A 26,248-nucleotide genomic window follows, 5' to 3' on the forward strand; every position below is an offset into this window, starting at 1 on the left:
GCCGACGGCAGCCGGCGGCCGCCGGCAATGGGTGGGCATGAGCCGGCGGCCGCAGCGGCTGTGGTTGGTGGCCGGCGGTCGCAGCAACGGTGGTCGGCGGAGGCGGGTGTGGTCCAAGAAGTGATTCTCGAGCCGAGAAGTTAAAATTTTTTACTTCTCAAAATTGGCTAAAAATCCTGTCATAAGTGAAAAATCTTGCCAAAAGTAAAAAATCCTATCATAAATTAATTTTTTTACTAAACGAATTTCTACTTCGATCAGATTTTTATCAAACACATTTCTCTGCTAGATGGGTTTCTGGCAGAGAAATAAAAATTTCGAAGTGATTTCATGCGCACCCTTATTCTGCACCGGACCATTCTATTGATGCGGCATTTCCAGTTTTTCCCATTTTGAGTTTGTCGCTACCAAAGTTAGTGTGCGAACAAATCGTGGATGATGGATGTCTTTTCTGCACGAACTTTGTTTTCGAAGTATCCAACGCTTCCGACACTAATCTCTGTGGAGTTGTAATTGTTTTTGAGAGATACATTGTCCAATTAGAATCCGAAAATCTCGTGTTCATGAGAGCTGATGATCCTTTGGTACAAGCTAAAGCAAAATCACTCGGGCTCCAATATCCCAAATAGAGCACAATCTCGAATGCACATAACTAGACTCCAGCGACCCTGTCCTGTCATCACACCGGAAACGCTTCAAAATTTGGTTTCAACAGCAACCTCATCATCCTAGCAGCAAATCAACTGCAATAAGATCTCAACCTCGCAAAGAATTTGATTCCGAGACTTCTGACCGCAGTGGATACATCCATTCGGAGTCAACTCTGACTGCAGCTTCCAAAAGTAACGACCTCTCTTCTATCAAACAAAACAAAGTTTAGCAGGCAAACGTTGGATGGCTTTACTGATGGATAAAAGCTGTAAACCCTGTCAGCCGAACATATAGCAGTGAGAATTCACATTAAGACCACTTAGCTGATATAGAAGGAAGTCTACTGAGGATCACTAACCAAGTCTTTGCCGATCCATTTCGAGCATTCTTCCAAAGCATCAGCAGCATGTAAGGAGCCCATTTTAAGGAAGCTGTGCCAGACAATGCTATCATCAGTGGCAACATTAACTTGGAAAAGAATTCCACTCAAATGACAGAAGGCCCCACCCATACAATTTCACAAATTACAGCAAGATCCAAACCTGAATCACAAACAGCTCTTGTCCAATAAACTGAATAAAGACCCCAAAAGACCTATATGCAAGTGCCCATTCTGATAGTAATTTCGAATACATTGGTCGAAATTATTAAGTCACGGATAGTTTCAGCTCTGCAAAGCTTCTGTTGAAAATAATCAGGGCAGGGCAGGATAACAAAATTGGAATATCCTTTACCGTGTGAAGGATGCATTGTCAGCTAATGCAGACAATTATGGTCAGACAAATTTTGGTCACAATTCAATAGCATGTGCATGCTAAGGGATGCCCTCTCCAACACGATCCTTTTGCACTGACAATTCAACCTTAAGCGTACCTTAGAAACATGCGGTCGTGAATTCCATGATCGAGTCAAATGGGTCTTTCTCGTAGTTTCAGTAAAGCCGTGATCCTGAAGATTCTGGTTATGGCTTGAGTAACTTGTATCCAGTAATCTTACTCCGCTAGTGCACCGATTTCTCCAGCCCTCGAAGCTCAATCAGTTTCCTGCCATTTTTCACCACCAAGCTGATCAACTTGGCACGTGATGACAAATCTTGTTAGATCTCAATTGACGAACCTCCAGAGATAACAATACGTTCTAGAGATGTCGACTCCTCAAGCCTCGGGATCTCCCGAAGTTCATGACAATCTGACAGGATCAATTCTGTGGATTGTGAAAATTTCACAAGTCCAGTAGCTCTGCTAAGGACTTCAACCCTCAACCCATAAACATAGGAAAATAATCTCTTGAGAACTTGAATTTCGACTTAGTTTTGCTTCTTTCAACATCTAATATCTTCAAACTCTCCGATTTTGGAAGGTCCAACCTTTCAATTGAAACGCATCCAGAGATATACAGCTCTTCCAGGAACTCCAATCTATCGAGGCCTTGAATTTCAACTAAGTTCTTACAACTTCCAGCATATAATATATTCATACTTTTAGATTTCGGAAGGTCCAGCCTTTCAATTGAAACACATCCAGAAACATACAACTTTTCCAATGACTCCAACCTTTCGAGGCCTTGAATTTCAACTAAGTTTTTGCAATTTTCAGCATCTATTATCCTCAGACTCTTGGATTTTGGAAGGTCCAGCCTCTCAACTGAAAGGCACCCAGATATATACAACTCTTTCAAGAACTTTGACCTTCTGAGGCCTTGAATTTCAACCAAGTTTTTGCAATTTTCAGCATCTAATATGTTCAGACTCTCGGATTTTGGAAGGTCTAGTCTTTCAAGTGAAACACATCTAGGGATATATAGCTCTTTCAAGAACTCCAATCTATCGAGGCCTTGAATTTTGACTAAATTTTCGCAATTTCCAGCATATAACATCCTCAGACGCCCAGATTGTGGAAGATCCAGCATCTCAATTGAAACACAGCCAGAGATATACAGCTCTTCCAAGAACTCTAACCCATCGAGGCCTTGAATTTCGACTAAGTTGTCGCAATTTTCAGCATCTAATTTCTTCATGCCCTTGGTTTTCGGCAGATCCAGCCTTTCAAGTGAAATGCACCCAGAGATATTAAGCTCTTCCAAGAACTCCAACCTATCAAGGCCTTGAATTTCAACTAACGTTTTACAATCTTTAGCATTTAATTTCTTCATACACTCGGATTTTGGAAGGTCTAGCCTTTCAATTGAAGACCCTTCAATGTTCAATCTTTCCAAATATTTCAATTTGTCAAGACCCCGAACTTCAAGTATGTTATTGCAAAACTGGACAGATAGTATCCTCAGATGGTTTGACTGCGAAACGTCCAGTGTCTGCACAAGCTTGCAGCAAATGAATTCTAAGGTTTCCAACTTCAAGGGAGTGTGTAGGGAATTCTGTAACTGTGATTCTTCAACATCCGTCAGTTGGGAGCATTCTGAAAGCTCTAATAGCGTTGCTGGAGGCACGGAGACGCTCTCAATAGATTTGCAGTGATGAAGTTTGAGTTGCTGGAGAAGGGTTAGGTGGGAAAGTGAAGGCAATATGCAAGTTTGACACGTGACTGCCAAGTATGTTAAGCTGGCGGGAAGCTCAGACAGTGATTGGAGCTCAAAGCAACCATTTAAACCAAGGCGTTGCAAGGAAGAAAGATTACGGATGTTTTCTGGCATTTCCCCTCCCAGTTGTCTGCAATGTGAAAAATTTAAATCTTGGAGCTTTCTCAACATTCCAATACCATTGGGGAATTCTTTTATCCCAGTAAAACTGAAATTCAGAATTTCTAGATTCTGCAACGCTCCTATGCTGTTTGGTAGCTCCTTGAGGCACATACATCCCCCCAAGTCCAAGTGTACTAGATTCTGCAAAGCCCCTACGTTGTTTGGAAGCTCCTCGAGGCGACTACATCCTCCCAAGTCCAAGCATACTAGACTCTGCATATCTCCAATCGAAGAGTCAATTTGCTCCACACGTGCACAATTTTGAAGGATCAAAACTTCTAAATTCTTAAGAGCTGAGAGGAAGAAAGTTCCTTTCAGAGATAGACAATCTGTAAGGTTGAGAACTTTTAGCTTCTCCGTCATCTGTTAAAAAGAAAACGAAAGAAAATTGTTGAGTGGTTAGCTCATGGTGATTCAAAAGCAGAAAAAAGACTTGTTCTTCTATCTTACCATGATGGAACTCCATCCTCGCCATTCATCTGAAATCTTGCTGAACGTTAAATCGAGGATAACTAATTTCTGTACATTAAAGTTGTTTGCTTCAAAAGTCAAGGGGCAATTATGCCATCGAAGCCATCGTAACTCCTCAATTGAGTTCTTGAAATCTCCCTTAAAATGTGCCCCATTCATGTCATTGAACCTTAGATTCGTTAAATTCTTGAATTGTTCATCTGTGTGGATATTGCCACCTTCCTCAGCTCTTGTGTTGGAGAATCTTGATCAGTCTTTGCTTAGAGAAATGGCCTGAATCTTTTCTGTTCCCTGTATGTAAGAACCAATGTTCGTTATTACTATTTATATCCAATGAAAATAATCTAATATCTTTTGTTCATATTTGGAAAAATGACGCAAATGATCCATGACCTTTGGCTCAATGTGCAATATGATTCTTGAGCTTTTAATTTGACCAATATGGTCCTTGAACTATAGCTCAAAATGCAATGGAATCCCTAAACTTGAAATTTTTCAATGTGGTCCCCGACCTTTTGGAAAATGTTAAACTTAGTCTTTGAACTATAAGAAAATGTTCAAAGTCCTCCATGAATTTAAATTAATGGAAGGACTATATTAAATATCTTCCTATAATTCAAGGACTAAGTTGAACATGTTCCAAAAGTTCATGGACCACACAACACATTGGCCTAAAGTTCATGGATCATATTGGTCAAATTAAAAGTTCAGGGATCACATTACATATTGGATCAAAGTTTAGGGATTTTTGGTGCCATTAGCCCTTCATATTTCTATTTGCATGCACCGATGTCTTTAAGATTCTAGCTAAGTGAAGATATGACTTTCCTTTTTAAGCCAATAAATGGCATATATAAAGGCTAACAAACTGAAGTATGCCAACTACGGTTTTGAAATTTGGCCATAAGTATTTGAATCTTAGCAAGAATAATGATGTTCTCTTTCTTTTAGTTTGTTTGTTCTGCATAGTAGTTTATAGTTTCTTATACATAAAATAATGTACTTTTACCCTTTGATCTAGTGGCTTATATAGTATAAAAACTTTACAACTTGTAAATCCTCTTCTTTCCTCTAATGTTGCTTCATTACTATACTAGTTAGGATGTACGTGCAATGGACAGGATTTAATTAAATTACAAAGATGATTGACATTTCACGAGAAATGCGGGCATGGTTACTCCTATCATATTAATTCTAGCACCTAGAGATTAGAGTTATATGTAGTTATGGTTTACAAGTATCATAATCAGGTTATTGCATGTGTCAAGGACATAATTGAATCAATTTTAAAAAAATCAGGATCTTTTCAATATAGAATACCCCTCCAAGGATAAAATTAACTTGAAAGTACATCATTAATTGGAGATAAATTTGCCACGTATGCTTGTTTAAGAAAAATCTCAAATAAGCTGCAATGCTTACTAAGAAAGAGCAACTACTACTTTCTAATCACGTGAATGAAACGACACAAGGGCAAACACTAAATAAAGGACCAACAATGATATTAGAGTGTTACCTTATTTCCCTTTAGCACTTTCAGGACTACCTTGTAGTCCCATAACCTGCTACGGTGCTAAGGCTCCTGCTGGTTTTCCTCTCAAACGATTTCTCTACCAAGATTTCTTAATTGGTCATGTATCATGAGCTCATGATTATCTCTAACTTTTATTAATGACATAAGTCTCAATACTTCAATTCCCTCCTTTGGGAAAAAGCCGCAAGCATCCCGCATGTAGGACAGGATTCTTCCGTCGTTTCCGATGAAAAAACAAGCAATATCCAAAAATATTTGCTTTTGTTCATAATCTAGTGCTTCATAACTTATCATTAATCTTGCTCCCACTTCCTTATGAGGGGCCATTTTTAACTTGTCATACGTACCTCTCCATAGCGATGGCTTTTTTCCACACAAAAAGGAACCTAGAATCTCAAGAGACAACGGAAGCCCTCCAGTGGTGGATACAACCTGATGAGTGAGGTCTTCAAATTCACTTGGAGGAGAGTTCCTTCGAAATGCATGTCTACTAAACAGAATTAAGGATTGATTCATATCCATTGCCTCTTGTTCATAGGCGCAGCCCACCTAAGCATTGTTAAGAATATTCTTGCTTCTACTGGTTATAAGGATCCTCCTTCCAAGGGAAAACCAATTACGATTTCCAGCCAAAGCCTTTAATTGATTATCATCACCCACGTCATCGGGAAGAATAAGGACTTCGTTACCTTTAAACTTCGATGAGATGAAGTTAATCCCCTCATCCTTATTATGAACCCGAAATTCTTGCTTTAATATATTAGAGATCAACTGATTTTGCAAGTACTCAAGGCCATTACGCTTACATGCCTCACTTACATCTGCAATGACGCTTCGGCACTCAAACTCATCGGAGAGCTTGTTGTAGATAGTTTTAGCAAGAGTCGTCTTACCAATGCCTCCCATTCCGTAGATGCCAATAAGTAGTGTAGCACTAGAATTGTCGTCTACAAATTTCATAACCTTCTCCACGTCACTATCAATTCCGACCAAGTTCTCTAGAAGAACTAATTCAAACTCTTTCTTCAGCTCACTCAACACTTTTTGGACAACCACTTTCACCAATTTTCATTGATACCTGTCAGATGTGACAAGAGCTCAAATATGTTGCTACAGAAATTTTATATTGTTTATGTAACGGGAACACAACAATAAATAAATTTGGGGATAAATAAGAAAACTTTATGAATTGTTTTTGTCAGACATCCATATATTATTTTTATATGCTAAGACTAAAGTTGGAAATGCTGGTGATTGCTTGACATGGCGTCTCATTCCATTATGACTCTTAACATAATCTATTGAACCAAAAGAAACTTGAGCGCATAGCTAATGAATCTCGAATATTGTAAGGTTATGGATTTCAATCAAACATTAAACTTCTTGTTTGTTAAAGATGTTGGGGACAATGTGGACGCGACTTTGAAACCATTCTAGAGCGTTTGAATAAGCCAATTCAATAAGCCAGCGCGGTACGAGAGTTCAGTCATCAATCAATAAACAAGTAATAATTTTGATGCAGGAGGAATTCAAGCTCTGTATTGACAATCCGGAAAGTGGTTCATAGCGCTTGGATGTTTCTGCTTGTGTTGTGAATTTAGCATCATTTTACATTCGTGTTCTTATGAGTATTAATCGTGTCGAGGGATGCATTGTACATTTTTCCCTTTTGAGTCTCTAAGTTCTATGATTTTAATCAATTTAACGTTGACTGGGAAGTAGAAGAATATTTTTTCCCGAAAATTAGAACATTGCGTCGAGTGGTGTGTTGTAGATAAGGAAAATGCATTAAAAATTAGTTAAACAAAGAGATTCCAAGATAATCTTTTTTCCTTATTTAAATTCACCACAATCATATATTACCAATGAATACTCCTTTCTAAAAATAATTATTTAAAGCAACTAATTAACAACATTGATGATTTTATAAATGTAAATTGGGAAGATATGGCTTCGACAATGAGGATGCATGGTGAATGATGTTATCTAATTCAAGTTGGTTTCCTAATTCGTGTAGGTTTCCTAGTTGGGTTTCCAAATTGGAGTAGACTCAAAAAGGGTTTCTTATTTTGGATTCTGCCCTTGTCTATGTATAAGAAGTGTCTATGCTATTAAGAGCATTCAAGAGGCAACGTCTTGTGAGTTACACCCCAAACAAATTAGAGATTATTGAAAGCCAATAACTTTTATGGTAAGATTTGTATAATTCGTTTGCAAGAATGAGATATTATTTCGTAAGAAATTGTGTGGCCAAATACCATGTGAATTATTGGTGTAATTAGGTGTTGAGAAACACCCAAAGTATTTGAATGACTTGAGTGTGATTATAAGTTCCATTGTATCGCTTGATTTATAGTGTAATTCTTTGTTGCCTCCCTGTGGACATAGGTCATACCGACCAAACCACGTAAATCTTGTGCACTCTATTCTCGTAAGATGATACACACTAGCTAACAGTCTAAGCGGAATATGAAGCATTTGTTTGATCGCTTGTTTCCGCAACATTTGTACCGTCCAGATATTGGTTGCCTACAGTCTAGCATCAATTAACAAACCAATAAGAAGTGAATCAGAGGCTACAAGCACAAAGAGAATCCACAACAGTACCTACACTGCGGATTATTTAGCAGCGTACTCGGTCTCTTCGCATACATACAAGTGGATGTTAAGAGCAACAAAGAACAGTATTAGAAGCAGGCCAGACAGAACAGCACACTTATGTGGACAAGCAGGAAACACCCAGACAAATTAAAACAAAGCAGAGAATGTTTAGGTGGAAAAATGGAGCCCCCTTTGGCTTCCCATCCTTTCAAGTCACTGACTTCTTTCAGTGCTTGCTTCCATTTCTCCACAGTTGTTGGGTCGAAAAGCTTCTCCCGCTTGCGGAATATGTCTCCAAAACTCCCGATTTGATGCCGCACGTGAGCTGGTTCCACTTTGTAGAATATAGGCAACACTAGATGCCCCATGTTGTTATTCTTGCACTCCATTATTTGAACCAGTTCATCAAGGCACCATCTACTCGATCCATAGCTCATGGAGATAACGGGGATCAGGATCTTACTGTTCTTGATGGCCGCCAGAAGATCCGGACGGATCTGCTCGCCTTGGCAGAGCTCGTCATTGTCTCTAAAAGCGCGAATGCTGGCACCGACGAGTCCTTTGTAAAGGTGATTGGTGAAGTCTTCTCGAGTATCTGGGCCTCTAAAGCTCAAGAACATGTCGTAGTGGTTTCCAGTGGATGCGGTCAAAGGACTAGACGCATCGGAATTAGCTTCTGTCAGCACGGTTGGCGAACCAGATGCGCCAGCAACACCATCTTCTCCATCTCTGCGCACGCCGGTTTTCTTCCTTTTGAGGAAATTGAACGTGAGCACCGAGAGAAGGATCGGCGCCACGGGCACTTGCTTTTGTGTGGTGGAAATTTCGCTGCACAAGAGAAAATATCTGAGGAAATTTTTTATTTTATTTTTTTGGTCGAAGAGGAAATTTCTATTCAGAAGCAAGAAATGGAACCGAAAATAAGTAGAGAGTGTGCCGTTCTTGTTTGGTCAGACAAATGACCAAAGTAATAAATATGTAGTAGCAGTGTCGACGACATTTAGCGTGGAAAAGAAGAGCCGCCAGGGCCTTGGGGTGCCTTTGTGTTGTCGGCAAGATTTAAGTCGAGAATTCCCTCGCCACATCAAAGCTGTATAGTGCACAACCTTGCTACTCGTAGGTATGTGGAGAGAGAATGATAATCAAAATGCATTTGCAAACGTGTTACACATAGAGAAAATTCACAAGCTTTGCTCTGTAAGTTTATTTACGGAAACTCTCTAACTCTCTATGAGAATATAGGCTGTGATGCCTATCACCTTTGCACCTGATGACTTCTGTATATTCTCTCTCTATTTCTAAGCTACCCCACACATCACAAGCTTAATTCTAATCTCTATTTAAAAAAAAATTTCCACCAACTGAGGACTCCACCGCCATTGAAGTTCGCTGACTTCAAGAGTGAAAGCAATCTGCCACAATTCTTCTTCTCAAAGCATAAGTCACAAACAGACAAATTTAATTGTGTTTTTTCTTCAAACTTTTTGACCAAGACTTCTTTGTTTCGGGGTAAGTACACCGCAAATGCTATAATTTTTGTACGACGTTCACTTGAATGCCATAACTTTTTTTTCACTCACTTGAGTGCTATAACTTTCAAAAATTGACTACTTAAGTGTTATCGCTTACGTGGTCACCGGAAAATCTAACATGGACACTGGAAAAGATGACGTGGCACCGGCGAAACGATTTTTTCGAATATTTTAATGTACACATGGAATTTTTCAAATTTTTTATTTATTCAGTAAATTTTTTTTTTCTCTTTCTTGGTTTTTCCTCCCTTAGCCGACATGGGTCACCGGCGACCCCCTGCCGCCACCACCAACCACCCCAAGGGTGAGGGCCGGCTTGACCTAGGCCGGCGAGGCCGAGACAGCCTTGGGAGAGGGCCATCGCTGCCTTGGTGGCCCGGGCAAGGGCGCAAAGGCCCTCGCCAAATCTAGCCGAGGGCCCTTGCTGCCCCGCCGGCCATGGCTCTCCAACTCAGAAGACGACGGAAATCGCTACCTAGCCCTTCCCCCATTCGCTTCTTCTCCGAAAAGGCAGACCCGGTTGCCAAATCGCCTCAATCCAACTTCACTCCCAACGACACCGACTCAAAGCCGCAATCTTTAACGCCACATGTCCATCTCTCTAATTACTTGAGTGTGGTCAACACCAGGCTCAAATTGGAGCAGCAACAGCAGAACAGGAGCAAGAGCAGCAGCGATATAACAAACCCACTTTCTCATCTTCCTTTCTGGCCTCGAATGCGCCAAACCAACAACCTTCGAAAGCTACTTCCCTCGAGGAAATCCGACAAAACCTTTACGAGTTCTATCACTAGGGCCGACGAGGCCGCGGACGAGGGCACGAAGGCCGCGGACGAGGGCACGAAGGCCTTCTCTAAGTTCCGTCACCGGGGCCGATGAGGCCGTAGGTGAGGGCTCAATCGCCGAACTTGCTATGGCCTTCGCGGCCTTGCCGGCCTAGGGCAAGCAGGCCCTTGCCCTTGGGCTGGCCGATCGTGGCCGGCGAGGGTCGCCGGTGACCCTCTCTCGGTCGAGGGAAAAAACCCACAAAAAGAAAAAAGAAAAAAAATCAAAATAAATAAAAAAAAAAGGAAAAATTCTAGAAAAATTTTAAAAGAATCCACATGTCACTAATAAATAAATAAAATAATAATAAAAAGTCCACGTAGGATGATTTGCTAGAAGTGATACTCAAGTGAATGATTTTTCTTTGATGTGGCATTCAAGTGAACGAAAAAAAAAGTTATGGCACTCAAATAAGCGCCGTACAAAAGTTATGGCACTTATGGTATACTTATCCCTCTCTTTCATATGTGAGATAATTCTTAAGAAGTTCAACTTGCCTTTTTCTTCTTTGCTTAGCCGACTTCAACATGCAATGAATGTGGTGGTCAAAAGTCAACTTCCCTTCTCACGTTCATAGTAGATGTTGGGCTCCAACACTCCCCCTCAACACCTAATACTCTTCACCCTATAACATCTTATGTTCATCTTCTTCAACTGCTTCTACAACTACGACTTCTGATTGGCCTTTGCAAAGCTCGGACTTTATCAATGCGATTTGAACTTGTACGTTGGTCACTCTTTCTTTCTTTACGGTCTCCGTAGTCGCAAGAGTTTTGAGATTGCAACTCATGTGGTCAAATGTCTCATTCACGATTTTCATTTCATGCTTCAATTGATTCAACTCCAAATGAAGCACTTCGGTATAGGCATCTCGATCCTTTTTCTCATAGGATTTCTTTTCTACATGCTTCCATTGATCCTTGCCTCTTACAATCTCTTTCTCCGGGCCACATTTCTTGAGTGTTTGCAACTTCTTAAGCTCATACCGGGAGTTTCTGGTGCTCTCTTTCTTTTAGCTTGAGCTTGTTGTCCTTTTGCCTCACCATTTCATCCCTTGCTTTTAATATCTCTAGCAGTTCCTTCTCACAACTGCTTGTTGAAGCTGCTACTTACTTCTTCAAGTTTTCCCTCGACTTACTTTTCTTTGGGGACATCTCGGTGGCTGTCACATCATCTGCTTCGAAGATGCTGGTGGGTGGGTGCGAGCTCTTCTTGATCCTCTATTATAATAGTTGCTTGAAGACTCCATTCTTCTTTGCCATCGTGCTTCTTCCTGGTAAAAGATGCGTCATTTTCTTTTACCTGTTTGAACCAATAGACTTTGAAAAAGTAACCTACTTTGCCACATATGTAGCACCGTCCATTACGCTTTTTGTTGTCCTTATCATGATCTTGATGAGCTCCTCTTGGTTGAATGCTTCTCACTACTGGCCGTTTTTGCTAGTTTTCATGTTCTTTCCACTGTTTGCCATTCTTAGTACCAGCATCATTTTTTCTATGGTTCTTGAAACCTCTGTTATTACTAAAGAGGGAACTACCATAATCCATTGTACATGCGAGCACCACGTCTTCATCAACATTGATAATATGTACGTGTTCTGGATGTTCATGCCTCATGTTTACTCGACATTCGAATTTGTAATGTCTGAATTCGTTACACCTAAAACACCTTACCTTTAATTTGTCACATGTTTTATACATTCTGATGGAATTCAAATTTCCACCTCTATCTTGTCTATCTCCATGACCTCAAAAGCCATGATAGCCTGCTCGGTTTGAGTGAGCGACTCGACTTTGTAGTGCTTGCTCATAATACGCACAGACGGACTTTTGATTCATTCTTTGCTCATGTGAGTATAATGAACCCACTAACCGCTCTAACGTTATGGTTGATATGTCATGGCCTTCTTCGACTACCGCAACAACGTAATTAAATCTTTTCGTCAAAGACCTCGAGATATTTTCTACGACTCGTTCATCTTGGAGTTCTTCACTATTAAACTCAATTGGTTAACAATGGTTTGCACACAATCAAAGCACGACGATATAGATTCAGAGTCGTTCATGCGTAAAGACTCAAAATCATCTCGAAGTGTTTGGAGTTGAACTTGCTTCACGCAATCATCGCCCTTGTAGGATTTTTGCAGAATATCCTACGCTTCTTTAGCTGTTTCTACACTCGATATTTTTTCAAATATCGTCTTGTCCACTACTTGAAATATCGAATATAATGCTTTTTGATCTTTCTTTCGGGTTTCTACCAATAAATCTTTCTCCGTCTTTGTCAAAGCATTGAATTCTTGGACATCGGTTTCTTTGGTGTAACCATTCTCCACTATATTCCACAAATCCTGTGATTTGAACAAAACCTTCATCTAGATGGACTGGTTGTTGAAATTCCTTCTGTTCAACTTTGGAAGTTGTAATTGAGCGGCATTGGTGGATGCCATTTCTAGCTTCGAGTTCACAATCCTCCATCTCTACTCTAGGTTCTTGGTCTTCGGTCGCTAGTTTTGATACTCTGGTTCTTGACCACCTAAACTTTGACACATCCCCTGCCTGCGGGCTTTGATACCAATTGTAGAGTGCGCAACCTTGCTAGGCATACAAGTCATAGGTACGTAGAAGCTTTGTGGTGGTTTGGTGAGAGAAACACACAAATACACAAAGGAGAGAGAATGATATTCAAAATGCCTTTGCAAAGGCGTTGCACATAGAGAAAATACACAAGCTTTGCTCTATAAGTTCGTTTACATAAACTCTCCAACTCTCTATGAGAATGTAAGCTGCAATGCCTCACTCCTTGAAGATCACCTTTGCACTTGGTGATTTCTGTCTATTCTCTCTCAATTTCTAAGCTATCCCATACACCACAAGTTTAATTCTAGTCCCTATTTATAGAAGAATTTTTCCACTACCTGAGGACTCCACCACCATTGAAGTTCGCCGACTTCAAGAGTGAAAGCAATCTGTCACAATTCTTCTTCTCAAAGCACAAGTCACAAATAGACGAACTTAACTTTACTTTTTTTTTCCTATCTTTTTTACCAAGACTTCTCTCTTTCATACTTGAGATAATCCTTAAGAAGTTCAACTTCACCTTTTCTTCTTTGCTTAACCGACTTCATCATGCAATGAATGTGGTGGCCAAAAGTCAACTTCTCTTCTCACGTTCATATTAGGTAAGCAATGGCTGCGAGGGGATTCTCTTGACTTAAATCTAGACCTTTTTTCGAAAAAAAAAAAAAAAAAAGAATTCCCTCAAGGAATAACACAATGAGGATGCATTTTGGCAGCCACAAATTACTTAAGAGTGAGCATAGTTCCAAGATATAATCGAAAATCAAAGAATTAGACCGATGGGAATTGATTCAGTTTCAAATTTCTGAGAGACATATTCAATGGTTGAAAAATAATAATTTTGCTGACATGGCAGGCATTTTTTTACTTGTATCCAATAATGTATTGATATAAAAATAATAATTTTATTCTCTTTCTTCCTCCTTCACTCACATTTCTCACTGCCGTCGGTCTTCCATGGCCATGGGCACCTTCAAGATTCGTCTTGGCTAGCTCTTCCATGGTTTTCCATGGCTATCTACATTGAGCGAGCTATCATGACTCACGGTCATAGTGGCGATTGCAAGCAACACGACTCTAACAATAAGAAGAGGAAGTTTGAGTAGACAGTTGGAAGCAACAGAAGCAAAAGGCGCTGAAGGCCAAGTTCATGAAAAACGAAGATCGGCTCAGCCATGGCCACTAAGAGCAAGCGATTTCAGGTTCTTTACAAGTTCCGAGTCTAAGCGTTAAAACAAGTTCTTCATTTTTTGGAACTTAGAACCTACCATGTCATAGGTTGCAGGTTCTGGGTTCCGGTTCCAGGGTATTTAGGAACATGTCAATTTCAATTTGTTCTTTTTTTATTTAATTAAGAAAAATGAGAGTGAGTGCAACAAAAAAAATTAAAGTATCTTATCTGTTAATAGCAACAATCCATCATAAAGATGAACACGTAAAATAAAATAAAACATCAATCAAGCTTAGTTAAAAGGAGAGTCTGCTAGAAAAGGATTTGCCAAGAACAAGCATCAAGCTTAGCTCAGCTTGTCCGTTCCCTGCATCTCCCCTAGAAAATAAATTGTAATTAAACTTAACGCAATTAAAAAAATTCTCTTTTCCAAAACGGTGGACTCACAATTGAATTGGACGCACGGCTTTCCATGAAGTGCACAGGTGTCACCATCCTAATGCTTCGTAAATAAAAGAAAATATTTTTGTCTTGCGATAATTACTTCCGGAATTATTTTTCCTAAAGTTGAAAAAGAAGAAGAAGTTTTGACAAAAAAAGAAGAAGAAAAACTCTGTCGCTGATCAAAAGGTGGCAACAACTTGGAACGAAACGGTGGGGAAAATGGAGGGTAACGACCGGAGGAGAACCGAATCAAAGCTTATATGAAAGTGTGCATCATAGATTCCTCCCACTAACTTTCGCGTCCTAATCCAACAGAAGTAAACTTGATTCCTATTCCCACTTGACACACTGTAAAGGCCAATTTGGGCTAATTTATCAAGATATGTTGTGTTTTGTTAGGATTTGTTACGTTAGAGTTTTTTTTGTTTTGGTTCAAGTTTTGATTCCACTGGGAACTGGGATTCTGAACCAGAACCGAAACCGGCAATTCCTAGAAAAATAAAAGCAGGAACCGGACCCTAGCTTATTAGAACCTAGAATCAGACCGAAAATTAGCGGTTCGGTTCTACTCTGAAACTATGCTCACTCCTAATGGCCACGAACGACGACAGCTTATTTGGCGTCGGTGGCCATGGATGCCAAATCTGAAAAAGTAGCCAAGACTCTTAAACATAGGCCAATGGCCATGGAAGACCCAAATCTAGAGAGAAACGTGGGTAAAGGAGCTGGCCAAGATGAAGGCTCGTTTGGCGCATGGCCACGAGCGATGACGTTTTGCTCGGTGCTAATGGCCATGGAAGAGCTGGCCGTAACAAAGTTTGAAGGCACCCATGGCCATGGAAGATAGACGGCGATGAGAAACAAATGTGAAGGAGAAAGAAAGAGAAAAAAAATTATTTTCTCCATTTCAAGGCATGAATGGTAGGTTAGTTTTAGAAATTGGGAAACCAATTCCGACGAGTAAGTTCTAAGTGGAACATGTACCTTCTGTGAAACCGCTCATCCCTAAAATTATTCACTATTGCTCCTTCCTATTTTGCCCTTCCTTTCCCTTACTACAAGCAATTTCTTAAATCGTGATGTAGATCCTACAATTCATCACATCTTACAAGGAAAGAAAGAATCTGACAAAAAAAAAAAAAACAAATAAAAGGAAAGAAAAAAAAAACACAAAAGATTGGGCTTGGGGGGCTGTGCTGGGTTCGGGCCCAAGATGACCGGTTCGTGCTAAGTCTGGCACAGCACGACCACCTAGTTATCATTCTTGGGATGAGGGGTTTATCAATATACATGTTTGGAAAAGCAAAATGCTAAATTCAAGTCTTTTGCAAATTTTGGCTATTGAAAGCCAAAGATTTTCAAAGGCAATGCGTGAGAATAATGAGTCAAATTCAGATTTTGAGAGACAGAATTTCAATGTGCAATTGCCTGTGTAATGTGAAGACTGGAAAGTTAGGATCTTGGTAATAAGCAAAGAATATGAGATGCGAAGTAGATGTCATCAAATTTGAAGTAGCATTAACAAGTTATTTCTCTCTCTCTTTTTTTCCTTTTGGCGAGAGAAGAATTTTAGTTGACTATTGTCTCGAATACAATATCTTCGAGTACCAAAAGCTTAGGTTTTAGTTCAGATACATACTATCCCAAATAGAGAAAAATGACCGACCTTATAGTTTCAAATTGAGTCGGTAAAAGTATTATTCCCTAAATCTTTGTTGGTGGATAAAACCATTTTCCCTATCCTCATAAAGAATAGTTCTATTCGTTCCTCTCCTTTTTTCTTTCTAGTTCATTCTTTTGAGTGTACTGATAAGTTTCGGCAAAACGACAGCAGGAGTGCCAATATTTATGTACGGCGCGCACTTAAGTGCCAATATTTTTTTTTTATCACTTTAGTGCCAAATCGGAGAAAAACAGATCAATTTAGTGCCACCGGCAAGAAAATCCAGCCAAAATGTATACGTGGCATTTTCATTTAAACCAAATTGGTGACATGATAGTTTAAATTCAAATAATTATTGACATGGCCAGAGTTTAAAAAAAAAAATTTGCACGAGTGAAAGTCGAACGGCGCCATTCGACTTTCACCCATGCCAATTAAAGAAAACGACGTCGCTTTTGCAAATGCAAAAGCAACGTCGTTCAAATGGGGCCCCAAAAAGGACAAGAACCTTCCCCTTCCCTTCGTCGCGAACACACCAAACTGACTCAATCTCCTTGTCGACGTCCATCGCTAGGCTCGTCGCTTGGTGGCTGTGGATTGCTTGCTAGCCGTTGCTCTTCGTGATACGCTTGCAGTAAGTTTGTCCTCTTGTAGCTCGATCAGCGGAAAACTAGGGTTCAAAGTGAAATTAGAGCTCAAATTTAGGTTTATTTTTATTGCGGCGCAAATTTCAGGCTCGATCGCGATTGTTGCCGCAGTGGGTGACACGCACAAGTAGGTTTTGAAAGTGGTCGTCTAGAGCTTGCTGGTTTTGTTGGAAATGGACAGTCCACGATTTTTTGTCCGTGTTTTTGTATTTGTGCTGTTATTGTCGTCATCTACATGAGTTGTGGTCCATGTGGGGGCTTCCATTCTTGTTGTGCGGCATTTATTGTATTAAAAAATTTGGCTGAATGTGATTGTCATGCATATGAGGGTCTGTCCACTAAAAAAAATTGTCTGATTGCGGGTTGTCCTTCAAGTGGTCCCCACCCATGTGAACATGTGGATGTAGGTTATCGAATTTACTGAGAGTCAATATTATCGTGCATATGGTCCCCAAAAATAATAATATTTTTTTCTCTTGGATGCAATGTTGGCATGGCAAGTGGGGACAGAACTTTAGCCATAATTGTAAATTATGGTGGGGAATTTGTTATAGGAGATGATCAGTGGAAATATGTTGGTGGGAACGAAGGTACGTTGTATATGGATGCAAGTAGGTCATCTTATATTGTTTTGTTTAGAGAGATAGTGCAACAGTTGCATTGCAAAATAGTGAGATTGCATTATTGTGTTCTTGGCAAGGAGTTGAAGGATGGTTTGAGATGTTTTCATGATGATAATGGTGTTAAAGACATCTTTTATCATTATCTTCATGGCGAGGAAGCTCAAGTGTACGTCGAGTATATTAATGGTGTTGATGATGATGACACCACTGAAGTAAGAGATGGTACACAGCATAGCACTCAGGTTGGTGATGGTTCCATTATAGACGATGCCTGGGAAGTTCGTGGATCTAGTTCATTAGATGATGAATACTTGTCAAATGTCAATTTCCCAAGTGATGATGATGATGAGGACCTTGCAAAATTGAGGGAAAAACAGCGAGATTTTCGAAAAAAAGAGTTCCCGTATTAGGAGAGTCGCGTGATGCTGGAGTAGAAAGTGGGGGGGGCGGCCGCTCGAGATGATGGTCAAGAGACTGAATACAAAGAAAGCTAGGGTAACGATGATGAGATCGATAGTTCGGAATTGATCTTGAAGATGAACATGCGGTGCGCACAAGAAAAAGTAAGTTTTTCCTTTATACGATCCGAGTGTTACATCTCGTTCTGTGATTGTTGGAATAAAATTTGGTGATGCGAAAGAGTTTAAAGAAGCTATTATCAAGTATTCTATTTCTGAACAAAGGAATATTAAGTTCATTAGAAGTACAAAAGAATTTGTGAGAGCTATATGTTCTCAACCAAACTGTTCAAGGAAGATCTATGGCACAGTAGTTAGGAAGAGTGGATCGTTCCAGGTTAGGTCATTCGAGGAGCAAAATGCTTGTTCAGTGGTATTTAACAATAAAATGGTAACCAGTGCTTGGTTGTTGGAGCGACTCTTCAACACTATCAAGGCAATGCTTGATATAAAGAGTCCTCAATTGAAGATTTTGGTGGAGGAGCAGATAGGGATAAATGTCTCAAGGAATCAATGCAAACAAACCAAGCAAAAGGTGATGAGGATACTGCTGGGAAGGTACAAGGAAGAGTATGGTCGGGTTTGGGATTATGCAAGTGAATGTAATCTTCAAAATCCATCCAGTAGAGTGTATGTAGAGGTGGTGGAGAGGCCTCTACCTGATATTGGGACCAAGTTTGATAGGATGTATGTTTCCTTTAGTGCATGCACAAGGGGTTTTTTGGCTGGTTGTAGAAGGATCACCGGGTTGGATGGCTATTTTTTAAAGGGTATAGTTAAGGGAGAGTTGTTGGTTGCTGTTGGGAGGGATGCCAACAATCGGATGTTTCCCATTGCTGGGGCCGTTGTCAAAATAGAGAATAAGGACATTTGGTGATGGTTTCTAAAAACCTTAATGGCAGACCTTAACATTGACAATGGAGGAGGTTGGGCATTCATAAGCGACCAACTGAAGGTAAATATTATGCAGTATTTGCCATTATTTTGGGGAAAAATAAGACACTTGCTGCACTTGCAATGTGTTGTAGCTCACTACAACCGAGGGTGCTAAAGTAGCTGTAATTTTGCTGTTGTTGCACCCCGCTACTGTTCTTTGAACTGTTGCAGCACATTGCAGCTACCGCTGGTGTGCTGCAATCGGCAGCAATTGCGGTGTCTTGCTTCTATGTTGCTACGACTACAAGCGTCTTGCAAGAGATAGTGACTTGTCAGAATTGTCCTGTGTTAGTGATATTGTCTTTGTTTTCTTTTGTCTTGCGGGGACTTGTTCCAAGATTGATCGAGTTGATGCCATATATTGAACATAGGATATATGCAAGGCGCATTTATGCAAACCGGGCAAAGAAGTACAAAGGAGACAAACCACAAAAGCAATTTTGGCTGATAGCTAGGAGTCCGAACATGGCTGAATTTAGGGTTCAAAAACAAGCCTTGTATGACTTGACTAAGGAGGGGTTTAATGCACTATTCTAGACCGAAGCTAAGCATTGGTGTAGGGCTTTCTTTAGCGAAGAGTTCAAGTGCGACATCATCGACAATAATTTGAATGAAGCATTCAATGGCAGAATCTTAGAGGCCAGGTGCAAACCTATTATAAGCATGCTCGAGGATATACGAGTGATGGTCATGAGTAGGCTACAAAGACAGAGAGACGATGCTGCGAAGTGGACAACAGATTGTGGTCCTAGGATTGTGAGGAGATTGAGTGACAACATAGCCAACGTGAGGTTCCGCCATGTTACTTGGAATGGCGAAGATGGATATGAGATCATGCAGAAGGATGTTAAATACATAGTCAAACTAGATACTAGAAAGTGCTCATGTCGAGGCCGGCAACTTACTAGAATTCCCCGTGAACACGTAATTTCCGCGATCCTCAATAACCACTGAAATCCGAAGGATTACATGGACACTTAGTATAGATAAAGCACATACCTTGTTTCGCACCAATTCATGATGCAGCCCATTCGTAGTAACAAGTTCTGGGATCCAACAAATCATGAAGCCCCTCACCCTTTGCCATTGAAAAAGCAAATAGGAAGGCACACAAAAAAAAAAAAGACAGATAAGGCATCATGGAGAGACCACAACTAAGAAGATGAGTAAATGAGGTGTAAGAAAACTTGCTCCCTTTGCCGAAAGGAAGGTCACAATAAGGCTAGTTGTGTATTGAAAAGCGGGAAAAGTACACTAGAAGTGCCATAACTTGTGTACGGCGTTCACTTGAGTGCCATAACTTTCAAAACATTCACTTAAGTGCCATAACTTTCAAAAATCGTTCACTTGAGTGCTACGTTAGAGCAAAATCGTTCACTTGAGTGCTACAAGAACTTTTCCAGCGTGCCACGTCATCTTTCCGGCGTCTACAATAATTTTTCCGACGTGCTACAAGAACTTTTCCGGCGTCTACAGTAACTTTTCCGACTTCCACGTTAACATGGCACTTAAGTGAACGTTTTGAAAGTTATGGCACTTCTAGTGTACTTTTCCCTTGAAAAGCCACACTGGATATGAACAATCAAGTTTAGGGGCACCCGAAGGCACAAATGAATGGACCTCTGTAGGGTCAAGTCTCGGTGAAAATGCAACGGCAACTCCATCCTCGACTGTTGCACACAATAGGGAAAAAATACCAGTAAAATGTGTTTCCATTCATTTTAAGTTTGTTTGGTTTTGTGAGCTCATTTTGTGAAAGTTGACCTAACTTTGTCTTAATCTAATCAAGTCGGAGGAAGACCAACTCGTGTGGCCGCTAAAGGGTCTAGACATACTACAAAAAATGTAGGGCCAAACCCCTCCTCGACTATTGAAAATACTAACCAACAAGTAAGTTGTGTTTTGTTTAAGTTTCTATTTCTATTGTTTTGTGGGCTAAATTAGTCTAAGATTGACCACATTGTCCTTATTAGGTGGGATGTGGACAAACCGTGTAGGTTAACGAGGTCGGAGGAAGTCAACCACCAAACCGAACAAGGGGGGCATTGGGAGAATGATTAGACAATACGGTTATGGGCTTTTTACAGACGACCATACGGGAATGACCATTTTGAATGTGAATTTTGTACTTACTCATGCATTTATATTGTATATCATTTTGTTGATGATAACTTAAGATGGATATCTTGTTGTAGCTTGGGTTTCCTACGGAGGTGTTTATCGGTGAAGGTGTCCCAACGCAAGAGTCAATGGCTGCGCCAAAGAAGACTGCTCCTAAGAAGAAGACAGCAAGTGCTGCTCCAAGGAAGCGAGCTCCATCAAAGCATTGTGATACCACCAATGAAGCCGTATCACCAACTAGAAAGAGTGCTAGTCTTATGAATCAAGCCATACCATGAAAAATGAAAAGGCCATTGCTTTTGGTTTTGTATTTTTTATAATTGTTTTTTGTTTGGGAGGTCGTGCATCTAATATGGGATGTTAGTTTGCTTTTAGATGTAAGACTCGGTTTAAGTGCGACACCAAGGGTGCTACGCATATGAATGAAGCCAAACCATGAAAAATGAGGAGGCCACCGCTTTTGGTTTTGTATTTTTTGTTCTTGTTTTTTGGCTAAGAGGTCGTGCATCTAATTTGGAATATCAATTTGCTTTTGGATGTAAGACTCGGTTCAAGTGCGACACCATTGACACTTGTATGTGGATGTGGATTTGGTTTTGGATTCACTTTTGGTTCTACAACAATGTTGGATATAATGACTGAGTTGTAGATTTCAATATCAATTTGCTTTTCACATTTCATTGGTTCGCTTTGTGGTTGTGTTATTTTGTTGGTTGTGGCTGAGTTTGTGTTGGTACTTCAACAAACGAGTGTTAAGTTGGTGTAGGATGCGGTGTGGTGCGAAAGCGATTGAACTAGCAACCCGCTTCACGAACCAGCAGTCGTACCACGGCAGCGGGTGTCTTGCTGCAGCGGCTATTGGTGCAGTGCAGCTAAATCACCAGCAGCTACCGTACCAGCAGCTTGCTAGCTTTGCTGCTGCTATCGTGCACCAGCAAGTTGCTGTGGTACAGCAGCACCGGGTTGGAGGTTAGTGCTTGGTGCTGCTACGGTGATAATAGAATTGAAATTATCACTTCGTAAAAATTTTGAAACCAAAAGTGACTTTTTTGCAAAAAATTTCAACCCCAACTAATCACTTTGAAAAACTTATGGCACTTAAGTGATCACATGCAAAAATTATTGGCACTTAAAACGATCAAAATTTGGAACAATGGCACCGATAAGTAATGTACGAAATTCTTAGAAGTCTTGCAATTGTAGTAAAATTTGTAGCAAACACAAACTAGCAAACATTGCAAAAAACCAAAGAAAAACTAAAGTGCTCATTACTCTTTTTTTAGACAAAGAAATACGGCACGTCTAACCATACATTGCAATGCGAACATTCAATTTTTGCAGCGAACCAACAACAAAGCAGTTGCTTCACAATATACAAGTACATATTTCACCCAACGTCAACTATGATAGACTAAGAAAGTTCTTCTTATCGTAAACATTGCATTTCAACATGAAATAGATTACACAAGACAACAATATCACGACAACTGCTCGATAAAACTTTCTTTCAAATTTCATTCTTGAAACTTCCTCCTTCAATCGGTTGGCTAGAGAAGCTAAACACTTCATTTCAGCTTGCATTGAGTCCACATCCTCCAACTCGTCCATTAATGTAGGTGAAGGTTCATGTTGTCCTTCAAGTAGTTCCAATATCACCTCTCTCGCTCGACTAAAGATTTTTGCATCGACCCATTTGAAATAGTTGCACTTCAAGCCTTCTTTATAACGGCCGCATCCATGGAATCTTCTGCCGGGATTCAACCGATTCCAAGATGTTCTTCTTGGACTTGGGAACCCACAAAAACAATAACACTCATCTTCTTCTTCATTTCGTTGAAACAAATTAGAGCCACTGTTGAAACTCCGACTTCGACCCTCCATTTGCAAGCTCATGCCTTCCATAGCAAACAGGCAAAAGGACAACAACAAAAATGAAGATAAAGATTAAGCTTCACAAATATAATTTAAGTGCCTCAAACCTCTCGTCGGTGATTAACCTTCGCAAACCTACAACCAGCTCTCTTCCTCAAACAACTTCAAGAAATCACGAAATCAAATGGTGTCCTTTCATATACGAGGCACACAAGCATTCCAAAAGAACAACATCATTAAAATGGAAGCAAATGTATACCAAAGCACAAAACCATCCCGAATTCACTGGCTCCATTGATCTTACCCGGAAATAAGGTTGCAAGCCATACAAATTGATAAATTCGGAAAATCGACGAAGACAGGATTGAACCATCACGTCGAATTCAGCGGCGACATCCCTGTGATTCTCGGGGCAAGCTCAATTAGAGCGCGATTTAGGGCTCCTCGCCGGTTGGGGGTTTCCAATTGGGGCTTTTAATGTTCTTTTTTGGGGTCACAAGTAAAAAACGCCGTTTCTTCCTTACACAAGCTGACATGGATCTCCGGCAACCCACATAGGACAACTTAAATAATAAATAATTGCCACGTATGATTTGTGGCAGGCCTCGCCGAACTCGGTACTAAATTAACCTTCTTTCAAAAACTTTGGCACTGAAGTGATCCAAGAAAAAATATTGGCATTAAAGTGCGCGCCATACACAAATATTGGTACTCCCGATGTCCTTTTCCCGATAAGTTTCCTTTCTATTTCTAGTACAACTAGCAAAAGTGCATCTGCAGTGCGTTTATGCGGCACATAACTGTTCGAAAGTTTTTTGGTTGCTCCTCATGAGATTCTGGCTTGATATTTAACATTACATAGACTTTGTGTATAGATAATTGTGCTGTAAACTAAATTACAAGCGAGCATGTTTTCCGTTCTCAAGAAGTGGACACCATCTAATTCGAAAGCGCTTTGGAGATGAGTGGAAGGCCACTTTCAAGACTCGCGACAGATATCATGAGTTGACCGTCGTGGTTCTTAGCCTTTCGAACGCTCCAAGTACCTTCTATGCGCCTAATGAATCAAAACGTTAGGTCTTTCATCGAGAGATTTGCAGCCGGAAAATTTCAAAATATTTTTCTTGCTTATATCGCCTGAAATAATCAACTAATGAAAAGTATTTTCCTTATTGGCAAAAATTTACATCTAAATATTTTCATGGACAGAGCAGAAATATTTCTCGATTACTTTTTTTTTTAAAGAAATACATCTGATAGTTTTTAGGAAAATATTTTTCAAATTATTCATTTTTCACGAAACAAGCGAAACCCTGTTAGGGCACCTTTCTGAACCATCAATTTTCAAAATTGGTCAAAATTGATCAAGTTATTAGGCGATCGCTCTCAGAGGCTAATGTTCATCCCTTGCACATGGTAGGAGAAATCATATGACGCAAAAGGCATTAAAAGAATACAGATTATCCTCCCATATGCTCAATAGCCTTGAGTCTTTCATCAAGTAAAGGAACAAACTCTGGAACGGTAAGCAATAACCTCTATCATTCCAACAGCAAAACCAACTGCAATAAGATCACAACCTCGCAAAACTTTGATTCCGAGACTTCCAACCGCGGTGGACACCTCAATTCCAAGCCAACTCTGTCTGCAGCTTCCGTAAGTAAGAACCTCTAAGCTCTTCGTCTACCCGATAAAGTTTAGCAGGCGAACACTGAATGGCGATTTACCGATAAATCAAAGCTGTGAGACCTTTCAGCATAGCATATAGAGAAACGATTCACATTAGGCCACTTGCTCATATGATCGTAAGCAGGAAGTCTATGAAGGATCACTAACCAAGTCTGTGCGATCCGTTTCAAAGCTCCTGGTTCCAACATTCTCCAAACATCAGCAGTAGATAAAGAGCCCTTTTAAGGAAGCTGTGCCAGACAATACGATCATCAATGGCAGCATTAACTTGACAAGATTCCACACAAATGACAGAAGACCGCACCCATGCAAATTCACAGATTACCAGCTTCCGCTGCAGCATGAAGATCCAAACCTGAATCACAAACAAGTCGACTATAACGCCAAATTGAAATACAATCGTCCAAGTTAGTGGGCACAATATCGATCTAATTGGCTAGACTTTCACTATTCCAGAAACCTCTCAAGGTAATGGACGGTTTCAGCTCGGCAAAGCTTCTGTTGAACGTAATATCCTGGCAATGTGGGACAACAATATGCGAAAATCCATTACTGTCCCAAGTATGCATTGTCAGCCTTTGGAGAAGTCCAAGAAACATCGAGCTCCTGGTCCATTGATGATGTTGTTTATCTAGAAGTGCCTCTAGAAAGTCTTTGAAATATTTCAGTATTTATATCACCACTAGAAAATATCCATGTCCTGCCAATGAATGGAATGAAATCAGTCTAGCAACTAACATCAGCAAACTACGTACTAATAATACGCGAAAGTTTACGGATCTTTTTTCCTATTGAACTCTTTCAATCCAATGGATAGGCATCTAACATTATCACAACCACAAAAGCTTTGATCTAGTTAGTATGGTGAATTCAACTTAGGTTGCTTGCTTTTGTGGGAGATAGTATGATTATTTTCCCCATAATCATGTGCTATTCATATATCAGAATAAAGACAAAACATCAAATGGCATATAGGATAAAGGAAAGTTTCCGTGGGAAAGTTACGAAAACGCTTCCAATGTTTTTATTTTCAGCAAGTAAATGCACTCATAAGAGCTGATGCATAATATAAGGGATTATCTCGCGGTGCGGTCGACATTCTCATTCATATCTGCCATCTCGATTATTTGCTTAAGTTCAGGCAAATGACAGATGGTATTGTTAACTCTACAAACATTACCACACCACTATAGGAAGAATCTTTCTTGCATATAGAGTTTCTCGACCGATGCAAGTACATTAATCAGGTAATGCAGACAATTCCGTGAGATAAAACCTGTGGAACACAATGGTTGGACAAATTTTGTCCCAAGTCAATAGCGTTTGCATACTAGGAGATGCCTCCTTTAATATATTCCTTTTGCACCGTAAACTCGTTCTTAAGTGTACCTTAGAAATATCCAGTCGCAAACTGCATGCTGAGCTGCGCAGGGCAAACTAAAACCTCACATAAGAAGAACCTCCATATACGCCCCTTCATTTAGCATTTGTCCATATGCACGATAACCTTTCCCATGCTGTCAAGTGCCTGCATACATCAGTTTTTATACAGTAGGTTCAGCATCTAGAATCAATCAAACATGGAGAATCTATATTTTTCTGCATAGAATGAAGAATTTTACCTGAAGACTAATTACAAATGATGGACTCAGAAGGCCTTTTGATCTATTTCCATTACTGGCATGATCAGCAGAAATATTCCCCAAAGCATCACATTATAACTTCCATGAACA

At 40.1% G+C, this 26,248-nt stretch overlaps 1 protein-coding gene and 1 long non-coding RNA gene across 2 annotated transcripts in view; both read right to left on the minus strand.

Moving 5' to 3' along the window:
• Window positions 1-860: 860 nt before the first annotated feature.
• LOC115751293 (disease resistance protein L6-like) overlaps window positions 861-26,248 on the minus strand; it is a 32,326-nt gene continuing 6,938 nt past the window's right edge. The window contains exons 5-8 of the mRNA XM_048277006.1: window positions 1,946-2,913; window positions 1,180-1,245; window positions 1,010-1,082; window positions 861-926 (exon numbers count right to left, since the gene is read on the minus strand). Coding sequence (XP_048132963.1) covers window positions 861-926; window positions 1,010-1,082; window positions 1,180-1,245; window positions 1,946-2,913 — 1,173 coding nt within the window. The remainder of the gene's footprint in view (window positions 927-1,009; window positions 1,083-1,179; window positions 1,246-1,945; window positions 2,914-26,248) is intronic.
• On the minus strand, window positions 4,088-22,944 carry LOC125313593. Its single transcript, XR_007197256.1, has 3 exons — window positions 22,934-22,944; window positions 5,336-5,564; window positions 4,088-4,110 (listed from the first exon to the last, which is right to left on the minus strand). It is a non-coding gene; the product is annotated as an uncharacterized LOC125313593 (long non-coding RNA).

The sequence above is a fragment of the Rhodamnia argentea genome, chromosome 1 (assembly GCF_020921035.1).
Source record: "Rhodamnia argentea isolate NSW1041297 chromosome 1, ASM2092103v1, whole genome shotgun sequence".
Lineage (NCBI taxonomy): Eukaryota > Viridiplantae > Streptophyta > Magnoliopsida > Myrtales > Myrtaceae > Rhodamnia > Rhodamnia argentea.